Source organism: Lagopus muta, chromosome 17 (assembly GCF_023343835.1).
Source record: "Lagopus muta isolate bLagMut1 chromosome 17, bLagMut1 primary, whole genome shotgun sequence".
NCBI lineage: Eukaryota > Metazoa > Chordata > Aves > Galliformes > Phasianidae > Lagopus > Lagopus muta.
The window spans coordinates 482,115-493,077 of NC_064449.1; the positions used below are offsets into that span (position 1 = coordinate 482,115).

Here is a 10,963-nt window from a genome sequence, read left to right on the forward strand (position 1 = left end):
GGAGCCCCGAGGAAACGACCACAACTCATCCTTCCCCGAAACAACAAACTGATCCATCCGTCTGTCCATCATCCATCCGTCCATCCATCCATCCATCCCTCAGCCCCTCACAAGGGCACGGCGCAGCAGCAGCCCTCACCACTTGTGCGCTCCCCCCGCGGCTCTCCCCGAGTCCCGCAGGAAAACCCTGGGGTGGGACCCCCCGTGTGGGACCCCCGCCCCCCCCCACACCCTGGGTGCTGCCCACCGGGACACGCAGCCCTGCGGCTCTGAGCGCTGCGTGCATTCCCCGTGCACACGGCTGATGAACTTCAAGCAACTCTTCTTTCTTTTCTTTCTCTTTTTTTTTTTTCCCTCTCCTTTCTTCTTCTCTTTCTTTTCTGTTTTTATTTTTGTTCTCCTTTCTCTCAAGCCCTCTCTCTCTGCCTGCTCAAAACTCTCCCCCGTGCAACCCTGCAGCTCGGGGCGAGGGTGGAGGCTGAATGATCCCCGCTTCCAAGATTTTCCGAACAATCCTTAAAGAAGGAAACCTTTCTCTCGAAGTCTCTTTGATCTACGAGGCCTGGCGCGCTGTGAGCCCGAGTGCGTGAGGGGCCCGTCGGCTGCGGGAGCCCCCCCAGCCGGGACATGAAAGGAAAAAAAAGGGCGGCCAGAGTACGGGGATCGACCGAAGGGCTCGAATATTTCATATTCCTGCTAGCTGTCAAGTCCAAAAGCAACAACCCGCCTCCCATCGGCTGTTTGCAGAGGGCAGCAGAGTGTGTGCGCGTGAGGGGCCGGAGCGCACCGTGCACCGCGGCCGGGAGAGGGGAAGAGGGCCGTAAATTTGCACTTGCAATCAATCAATAATTAACTAATAACAGAGCGTGGACCGAGAGGTCCCGGCAGGACGGCGGCGGGAGCGGCCAGATCCCGTAGAGATGGCTCCTGTTCCTCTCCCATCGCCCCACACCCCCGTCCCCGAGCTGCTCCGGCCCCACTGCCCCTCTCCGGGGCCGATCCCACCGTTTCAGCCCCGCTTTCCCATAGACTTTGCACCGGCGGCCAAAATTCCTTGAGTAAAACCTGGCAAAACCTGCCACGAGATCCGCTGCCCGACGAGGGAGGAAGGGCAATTCTTCCCTCCCCTCTCCCCGTCTCCCCACGGGACCCAGATCCCCGTTGGGTGTCCCCGCGTTCCCCACCCGAGGTCCCCTCGGGGCCGCCCCGCACTGCCCCGGCTGCCCAAGAGATGGCGCCGAAGCCCCGCCGGACCCCCCCGGCGCCGAGCCCCCCCCACCCAGCGCCGGGTCGCCTGCATCAGCCATAAAACCATTGAGGATATCAAGACAGGCGCCAGGTGAGTAATAGACAGGATAATCCAGAGAGATTGCTCGCTGTTTACCTCCATCCACAAGCGCCACAAGAGTTACTCATTAACGTTACTATATACAAATAAGATACACAAGAGATAAAGCTATTTGCAAGTCAGAGTTACACCTGCGGTACACGGATTTCTTGCAAGGGCATGGGGAGGGGGAGGTCAGCGTTAGGCTCGTGGAAGGGGGGGATGAATCAATCAGGCCGCACCCCTAGCGCCTAAAACACAACAGTGAGTCCGGTCCGCCTGCAAAGCGGCTACCTGGTGCCTGCAAAGGGAGGAGGAGGCGGCTTGGTTGCTCAGGATCAGCGCTGAGTTTCCTCTCCGACTCCCAGAATCTATCTCCACCCCCCCCCCCCCCCACACACAGACACCACAACGGCCTCCCTTTGCGGGAGATTGCGGGGGGGACAAGCAGCAAGGGAGGGAAAACAAGCAGGCGTTCGTGAAACCGAATGAATGAGAAGAACGATATGGAGGGGGGATAATAGTGTGGAGCTGAAAGGTGCCTTTTTGCCTGCTCTAAGGGGAGAAAGTTGAACCACGAGGCTGCGGGGTGATCGTACGGCCACGGAGGTTGGTTGGGCCACTGTGCTCCCCACCCGGGGCCGGCAACCCCGGGGACAGCTGAGGATCTGGGTGACAAGCGACATCCATCTCGTGGGGATGCAGCCCGGAGCCTGCTTGTTTGAATTGCTGTTGTTTTGTTTTTGCCAGCCCCGACGCCACCTCTCCGTCCATAAAAGCCCCACCTCTCTCCGAGGCACATCGGCATACCGTGGCATTTCCCCAGCTCTCACCTTGGGCAGGCTGGGAAGTGGGGAGAGGGAACGAAAAATCCTGGGGGTGGGAGAGAGAAAAACTCCACTCAGTTCAAACCCCCAGCGACCTGGCCGGCTGTGTGTCCCGGGATTCAAATACACTCCTAAAAATGGGAATAATCCCCCGAAAAGCGAAGGATACGAAATGAACAGGGAAAAGTGCTCGAGGTGCGCGGGAGGGTCCCGCTGGGTGCCCGGCCGATGTGCTCAGCATCCCGTGACCCCCGGCGCTCAGGACTACGCCCCCCCCCCCCCCGGCAGCCGCTCTCAATCGAAGGTGGGGAAATGTCCCTTTCTGCCGGAATTTGCCCCAAACACGAGCGGAGCTGGCCGGGCGAGGCGGCCGGGGGCTACAGCCAGGGGTCCCCCCCGTCCGGCACGGTTGGGCCCGGCGGAGCTGCTTTGAAAATAAGGGGGGAAATGCTCGGTGGTCGCGTTCCCCCTGAGCACTTCTTTCTCTCGCCGGCACAGGACCCAGAGGCCGAGGGGCAGGCAGAGCATAAAACAGGATCCGGGCTGGAAGTACATCCTTATAATATTTATTACTGGCGGAGGATGAATCACTTTCCAATATACGGGCCACTAACTGTTGAAGGGGGGGAAATCTCTTTAACGAGGAGGAATATATATGTTGTGCTTAGGGATGTGCTCACGGGCTGGCAGCGCTGCCGGCGGGGGCTGCCAGCTCCTCTCTCTGCTCCCGGTGACCGCCCAGCCCACGTCCCCCCCCAGCACCACGCCGCTCCAGAGCTTATTCTCAACGTATCCTCAGCCCCACAGCACAAAGGGGCGAACCCCAGAAGGACCCCCCCGGCCCCCCAGCCAAGTGCTGACTGGAAGGATCCATCCCCTGCTCCGTAACCCCAGCGGCTCGGGAACTCTTTACCTGGAAACTTTTGAGGGAGGGTTCTGCATTAAATTTTAACCTATCTATTCTCCGATTCTTCACTTTTGTTTTATTAATTTATGACAGATAAAAGCATCGCTGAGCCGTTCTCATTAACTTTTCAAACGCCACTTAATCTCGTTCCATTAAAAGAGGTGACTTAGTACCCTCTGAATCCGCTTTAAAAGAAGTGTGTGTGTGTGTGTGTGTGTGGAGGGGGGGGGGGGGGGGGGAGATGGAAAGGTACATTAAGCAGCTTGCTTAAACCGAGGGTTTCCCCGGCCGATCCGTGCGGGATCCTTCCCCGATGAGTTGCGGGGATTGAGAGGAGTGGACAGCGGGGGGGGAGTGGGGGCAGCGCTCGGCCCCCACGGCCGGCAGGTGGGATGGAGGCACAGCACTGGACGCCTGGCACGTTTCAATAAAAATTTATTTGAAACTTCGGCGAGTTTTTAAAAGAGAGGGAGAAAAAAAGAAAAAAAGAAAAAAAGAAAAAAAAAAAGAAAATACAGAAAGAAAAATACAGGAAAAAGAAAGAAAGAAAAAAAACTTCTCGACATCGATATCGCACAAAATATCCCTTCATTTTTTTTTTTTCCTTTGAACCAACACCTGACTTTCAAGCCAAGAAAATACGCACCCACTCAGACAAAGACAACAGCAAGCACAGTAGTAAAAACTCCATCGCGTTTCGTGGCGGTTGTTGTTTTCTCCCTTTGACACACCAAAGAAATGGGAAAGAATAACGCAAAGTGAAGACATTCCTCCAGCCATCATCTTTTCTTTCGCCCGAGCCGCCTGCAGAAGCCCGTTGTCGCCGATGAACGTATAGAAAACCCTTTTTTTTTTCTTTTTTTTTCCTCCCGTGGTCGAAATTTGAATCGGAAAGTAGCACTTGAACACCGGGGGAGAACGAGGATTTAAAAAGCCATAGCGCGGCTTCGTCGCGGTTTCTCTCGCCGTTCTCTCTTTGCGAGCTCTTTGATGGACGCTGTTCGCTGCCCCTCTGCCTCTTCCAGCCGCGGCTCCTTGCGAGGGGTGAACAGAAAGCCAGGAGCTGAGCTCGGAACCCGCAGGTTCGGGCCGGGCTGCTCTGAGTCGGGGTTGGGATGTGGGGAGGGAGAGGGAGGTAAAGGAGAACCGACTTGAAATGAAAAGAGAAGAAAACAAAAGACAGCTGCAGCCGTATTTACGGAGATATGTACAACGTCAATAAATTAAAGTTTAATTTCGAGTATTCATATTCCACGTATTTACAAGAGTTATCAAATAATTACATAAATACTTTGCTTTAATAATAGTGTCCGCTTTTTTTTCTTCTTCTCAGCGTGTTTAAACCTTGTTATTGCATATACAATGAAAGGGAAAGCTGTGATAAACCTACAGTCGAGCTACAGAGGTTTTCAGATAAAATAAATCCACTTCTTTTTTTTCTTTCCAGCTACACTTCTTATTGTTGTTGCTACGGGGAGGGTCTTTAAGGGAGAGGGAAGAGGGGTCTTCTTTTCGTTTTTTTTATTATTATCATTATCATTATTATTATCATTATTTTGTCCCTGGGATTCGAAACGAGCATCAGAAATAAACAACGAAAGCCCAACGAAATAAAAACGTAACCCCCCCCTAAAAAAGCAGACTACTACGGAACATGCAAAAAAAGCCACCGAGCGGCTCTCAGACATCACGATAATATTTTAAACACACAGCTTCCCTTAATATCGACGCAGAGGGCTGTCGCGACCAACCCGCCCAGGAAACAACTGGCGAATGACCGATATGAGAGTTGCTTATACAGTTTTCTTTAGGAAGAAAAAAAAAAATCGCTTTGCTTACTTTCTTTTATTTATACGTCCGTTCGCTGTTTTGCTTCGCTTTATTTCAGGCGGGTTTTTTTTTTTTTTCCTTTTTTTTTTTCCTTTTCTTTTTCTTTTTTTTTTTTTTTTTTCCCGTTCTTATTATTTTTTTAGACAGTGAAGAAGGGGGGTGGGGGGGTGGGACGCATTCCGGCGGCCCCTCGGTGCGGCAGCCCCCGGCCCGGCTCCCAGCCCGGCCCTTCCCCGCCCTCCCCCCCCTCCCCCAGCTCGACACTTTTTGCTGATCAGCGCCCACAAGACTCCGGGCGATTTATATTAAAAATAAAACTTAAACAAACAAACAAACAAACAAAAAACAATAAAATAAAAAGGGGAAAGGGGGGAGGATAGGAGGGAGGGCTGAAAGGCTTGGCGGGATGGAGGATGTGGTTTCTTTCAAACAAAGTGCATTGCGAGACTGGTTTGAAATGAGCTGGCGGCTACGGGGAGCCGCTGCGGGATCTGTCCTGCTTGGGGGTCGAGGCCGCTGACCAGGCGCTGGATGTTCTGCAGTTCGCTGGTAGCCGCCTCCTTGTCGGCTCCCAGCTTTGGGGACAGGGATACCGAGCCGGAGGAGAGCGTGGACGAGCGGCTGGTGAGGTCCGAGGCGGAGTCCAGAGGCACGGCGCCGGGGCTGGAGGCCAGAGCGCTGCCTTTGGTCTCTCCGGAGGTCGCGGCCAGGGCTCCGGGCAGCGCGGTGGTGAGGAGGCTGCTGCCGTCGGGCAGGGGCACGGGCAACGGGTAGGGGCTGTAGCGGAGCCGGGGCCGCACGGCGTTGAGGAAGGGATGCCGGTGCACAGAACTGGAGGCCGCGCTGGAAGCCGCCGCCGCCGCCGCCATGTAGGTGTAGGGGTAGGGGAAGAGGCTGCCGAAGGGAGACATGGCCAAGCCCTGCGGGAGGGGGAGGAGGGAGAGGGAGAGAAAAAGTATTAGCAACGCGTGCCCGCTTTCTGCCCTCCTCTCCCCTCCACAACATGAACGACAAAACCGGGCAGGTCCCCCGCTCCGGACCCCCGGAACCTCGAAGGCTCAGCCTGGTCCCGCACCGAGGCTGCCCGGAGTGGGGCACAAGGAGCTGGGGGCTCCACCTGGGCCACTCCTCAGCGGCGAGGCTTCCCCAAAGCCTCACACCCGCCCCCAACCCAATTCCTTATGCAGCGAGGGGAGGTGCCCCGCTTGCTTCGGAGGGACACTGGGAAACCTGCGGCAGAAAGAACCTGCCCACTTGGGGCCGTCGGAACGTACCTGAGAGGCCAGGACGTGCTGCTGCAGGTGGGAAGGGCAGAGCGGCGTGGATGCTCCCGAGAGTCCCTGGGCGGCCGCCGTGGCCATCACCGTGCTGTCCAGTCCCGAGCCGCCGGCAGAAGCCCCCGACACTGTGGCGAGCAGCGGACCCATGCCCGCGGCCATGCCGGAGAAAAGCCCCACCCATAGCGAACTGCCCGGGGTGCAGCAGCAGTGGATGCCCGTTTCCCAGAGGGTTGAAGAACTGCTGGCCGGCCCAGAGCAGGGGGAAACCCCAGGTTCTGCAAATGTCCCTGGCTCAGGTGCGCCGTGCTGTCGGTCTGGACCGTGAGAGGGGCGAAGGGCTCTTTGCCCAGCAGCCGGTTCTCGTTCTACTTTAGGGCCGTCCCGAAGGGGGCTTTTCAGTTCCTCGCCGCTCAAGCCTCCCCCCCCGGCTGCTGGAGGAGATGGTGGCCGGGCTGTGCCGGGAGTCCGGAGGGGCTTTTTTCCGTCCTCTCCGGCTCCGACTCGTCGCCGAGTCGCTGGGGAAGAAGTGGCTTTTGGAGGGGCTGCCCCCCTTTTCGCGGGGGTCGTCGCTCGCGGCCCGCACCGGAGCTGGCCGGCGCGGGGTGGTGGCCGGTGGTCGTGCTGATTTTGCCCGACTCGCTGGCTTCTAGCAAAGGGTCGTCTTTGCTGTCGGCATCGCTGTCACCCTCGCTGGGACAGAGATCTGCAAGACAAAGGCGGCCCGGGGCTGGGAGCCGGCACGGCGCGTCCCTAACCCCCGCCGGGCTGCGGCAGGGTGCGGACACTCCCTGGCTGGCCGGCAATTCCAACGACAAAGCTGGGGATCGCTTCTTAAGAGAAAAATACGTCCACCCCATCCCCGCCCCGGCTCCCAGCGGGAAGCGAGTATTGGTGTTAGCGCACCGACTCCGCACAGCCCGAGGACCCGAGGCCTGCCGTACCGCTCACCCCGGGGGCGGCAAACCCCGCCCGCCCGCCGCCCGTCGGGGTTCGTCTCCTATCAACTTTTCCAAACTTTGAAGCCCTTTCGACGGTCGAAAGTTGTAGCCTTCCCCCCTCCTCGGCCTCTGTCAAGCTGAGGACCCCCCCTTCTCCTCCTTCCCAAAACGCTTGCCGGATTCCTCTGCACTTCATCTCCTAATTTCAGCGCCCCAGGTGTGAAGATCTGGTTTGCTTTTCGGGTCCCCTCCCAGCTCCCCTCCTCTCGGCTCGGCAGGACTTTACACAAACGAGTAAAGCAACAACAAAAAAGAGGTTGTTTCCTCCTCCTTCTGCGCTTCCCCCCCCTTTTCTCCCCCCCCCCCCCCCCCCCCCCCCCCCCCCCGGACGGATTAATACATGTGAAAGAACTGCAGACAGCTTCCAACCCCGCACGGAGAGAAAGAAAAGAGGGGGACTTTTCTATAACAAAGTTCGGGACTGTATCCAGGGGAAAGATCCTTCCTCTAATAACAGATTCAGGGAGGAATATTAATGGAGTGACTCCAGTTTTGAACTTTTGCCCCGTGGTCTGTCTTTGCTCCCTTGACTCGGAGCTGGCTCCTTTCTGAAGCGTGGAGGGGAGGAAGGAGCAGGAGAGGGGCCGGGAGAGAGGGAGGAGAAGGGAAGAAGGAAAGGGAAGAAAGTGCAAGCAGAAAAGAGAAATAAGGAAAGAAGGAAGGAGGGGGGAAAAGAGAAAAAGAAGGAGATTGGGAAAGACAAAGCAAACGAAAGAACAGGAGTGGGAGAAAGGGATGGGAGAAGAGAAAGAAAAGGGAGAAGAGAGAAAGGAAAGAGAAAGCAGAGGGGAGGCAGGAGGAGGGCTGTGGCTACGGCACAGAGATGCACGCCGAGCTCCGTGCCCCCGAGCAGGACTTGGCTGTCCCTACTGCACCTACAGGGCCGGGGCTCAGCACTCACCTTTGAGGCTGGAGGTGCCGACGGCGGGCACGGCAGGGCAGGAGGACTGGGCGAAGCACTTGAAGGCTGTCTGCTCGTTGGACGATTCGTCCGAAGTGGGATTTTCTTTTTTCTGCCTCTCGTCGTACACCCGCATGGACTGCAGGGTCAGCTGCTTCCTGCCGGGCACACGGAGCTGCTGGGAGAGCGGCACCCTGCCCCCCCCACCCCAGGCCCCCAACACCCCATAGGGATGTCCTCTAAGGGGATCCATGTCCCTTAGAGACCCCATGGGTGGGGTGTGCAGGGGGGACAGGGGCCGGGGGCTCGGGGGAACGTGCTGCTCGCAGGCAGAGCCAAGAGCTTGGCTGCTAATGAGAGGAGATTTCTTGGAAGCTGTTAGCAGCAATCCTGAGTACGGCAGATATTAAAGAATAGGAAGGGGGGCTGGGGGGGGGGGGGGGGGGGTGGCAGAGGGAACCGTTCCCTGGAGATTAGCTTTTAAAACGCGAGGATGTTCCAGAGATATGAGCCATCTTAATGTTGCTAAGATTGCTAGGAAGTGGTTATTTTGTTAGGCACTTTATGTAATCTTTTCACCAACAATTAACCCGGAGTAAAATCTATTTATATTTAGAGAGAAATTAGAAATCATTTCCGTCCTGTGGCTCCAGCATTGGCTTTATTTTCACACTGACGGACAAGAGGAGCTGGCGTGTGTGCATGTGTGGTATGCTGGGCTGAGTGCTGGGCATGGAGAAAGGCCTCTTGTTTGACATTACAACCCCCATTCTCCCTCTTTTTTTTTTTTTTTTTTTTTTAAGAAAGAAAAGGAACAGACATATTTATTCATTATCTAAAACTGATTGCAAATGGCTAAAATATCCTGTCTGCTGTAACAAAACAAAATGACGACTTATTCCACATCAAGATTGATGGGGGGGGGGGGGGGGGGAGGAGGGAGAAAAAAAGATCCATTTCTCTATTTTGGCCAATATTTAAAAAATAAAAAAAATCACTATTCAAAGTGGTCTACTGGTGTTACTTCCATATTCCCAGGGTCCTATCAAAGTGGTTTGTTTTTTACGTTTCTCCTCCACGCTTTTCAGGAGAGTCAGGAGGAAAATGCTGGGGGAGATCTGAGCTGCCCTCCCTTCTCCCCGCTCCATCCCAGCCGCAGCGTGTGGGGGTGAGATATTCCTGCCAGGACCTAAAGGAAAACTCATTGCCCCAGTGGCATTCACCGCCTTTCCCCTTCATCTGCAGCCACCGCTTTCTTGCCGGCCTTCCCGTGCAATGCAAAAAGTAAACAGGGGAAGCACGGAGGAGCCCATCGTGCAATCGGTTTGGCGTTATTAACGACGAGATCCTTATTAATTTTGGCGGGGGGAAGTGTGGTTTGTAGGAAACGCGAGGTGATTTTGACCTCTGGTCATGTTCTGAGCCTTGCACACGAAAACCAAACGAGGCGCCCATATATAATGTTTCCAGACTCACCTTTTTTCCCTCCTTCCATTCCCAGTGTCGCGAAAACCTTTAGCAAAGGGGTTGTTGTCAATTTTTAATTGAGTGATCTACAGGGAGAGAAGGAAAAAAGAAAACCAAAAGCGGGGTTGGGGCAGAAAGAAGGAGATTTGGTGAAAGAACAACTGGCACGACCTCCTCCTCCCCACTTCCCACCACCCAGGCAGCAGCAGCCGGTGCACAGGGTGGGATTTTGGGGTGAATCCCTGCGTTTTGGGGCTGGCCGGTGAGTCGGGCAGTGGTGGCAATGAAGGAGCCCCACATCACCACCGCCGCATCGGCGTTCAGTTAGCCGTGCAACGCGATCCATGCGAGTTATGCCTGCGCTTAAACTCTTTAAATGCCATAATTAAACCGCAAAGGAATCATACCCACCCCCTCGCCATAATAAAATACTTCGTATAATCGCATTATGCCCCGCGCGTGTGCGTGTGCTGGGGCTCTGGGGGTGCCAGGAGCGGGCTGATTTGGGCTGATCTGGGCTGGCAGGGATTTCGGCGGTCATTTGGGGGATTCTATGGGATCCGGTCTCGCTCCACAATTCTGGAGGAGAGTGGGACTCAGTGAGCAAACATCTTTGGACCCTGAGCAGCACCGGCTCCCAGGTTCCCCCCTCCAACTCCTCCTGCTCATATAGACAAGATAGAGCAGGGAAAACCCTTGACAGAAGAGGTGAGACCCTCAGCTATGCGATCTGGACAGTACTCCTGACCTCCACTCCCCATCCTCCCCCCCCCCCTCCAACCCCCTTTGTGATATCAGAGCATTTGGCTGGAGCTGCTGCTCCGTGCTTCCAGCTGCGGGCCGGCCGGACAGCCCCGTGTGTAACTTCCAAAGCAAAGTCTGCTCTGCACGCGTTCACCTTTCGTTTTCTTGCAAAAAGGTGAGCAAAGCAAGAGTAGCGCGTGCCAAGCACCGCCAGAGAGGGGATCTGAGGAAAGCAAGGGTGCAGCCCCTCCTTATGCCTGGCTCTGGGCCGTGGGGGACGGCAGCGGATGGAGGGACGGAGCAAGAAGGGTCTGCACAGCTCTGCTCTTCAGGCACATGCACACCAAGTTCTAATTTATAGACAGCAAAATAAGAGCCCCTTCTTGGCTCTTTCACTTCCTTCCACTTGACTTAATTATCGTAAATTCGCCTTTTGCCAGGCTCCCAAATGTGCCACCTTCGTTGAGAGCGACAATAAAGCGGCAGAAATGGGGAGGCAGCGTCTGCAGCGCTGCAAACTTTCTCGCCCTGTCTCTGTGAGACCTTCCAGCTCATTTCGAGCGAGATACTCCTCTCTGATCAGAGCATATTTCTGCACCACAAAAAATAATAAAACACTGCAGGATGAAAAAAAATATCATAATATAATAATAATAGGAACCAGACGTGCACTCCAGCCTTA

At 55.5% G+C, this 10,963-nt stretch overlaps 1 protein-coding gene across 1 annotated transcript in view; it reads right to left on the reverse strand.

Annotated features, from left to right (window-relative positions):
- Positions 1–5,135: 5,135 nt before the first annotated feature.
- TBX3 (T-box transcription factor 3) overlaps positions 5,136–10,963 on the reverse strand; it is a 9,298-nt gene continuing 3,470 nt past the window's right edge. Inside the window, 9 exon segments of the mRNA XM_048964436.1 lie at positions 5,136–5,396; positions 5,398–5,811; positions 6,166–6,337; positions 6,339–6,421; positions 6,423–6,554; positions 6,557–6,732; positions 6,770–6,874; positions 8,071–8,228; positions 9,547–9,623. Coding sequence (XP_048820393.1) covers positions 5,361–5,396; positions 5,398–5,811; positions 6,166–6,337; positions 6,339–6,421; positions 6,423–6,554; positions 6,557–6,732; positions 6,770–6,874; positions 8,071–8,228; positions 9,547–9,623 — 1,353 coding nt within the window. The 3' untranslated portion in view covers positions 5,136–5,360.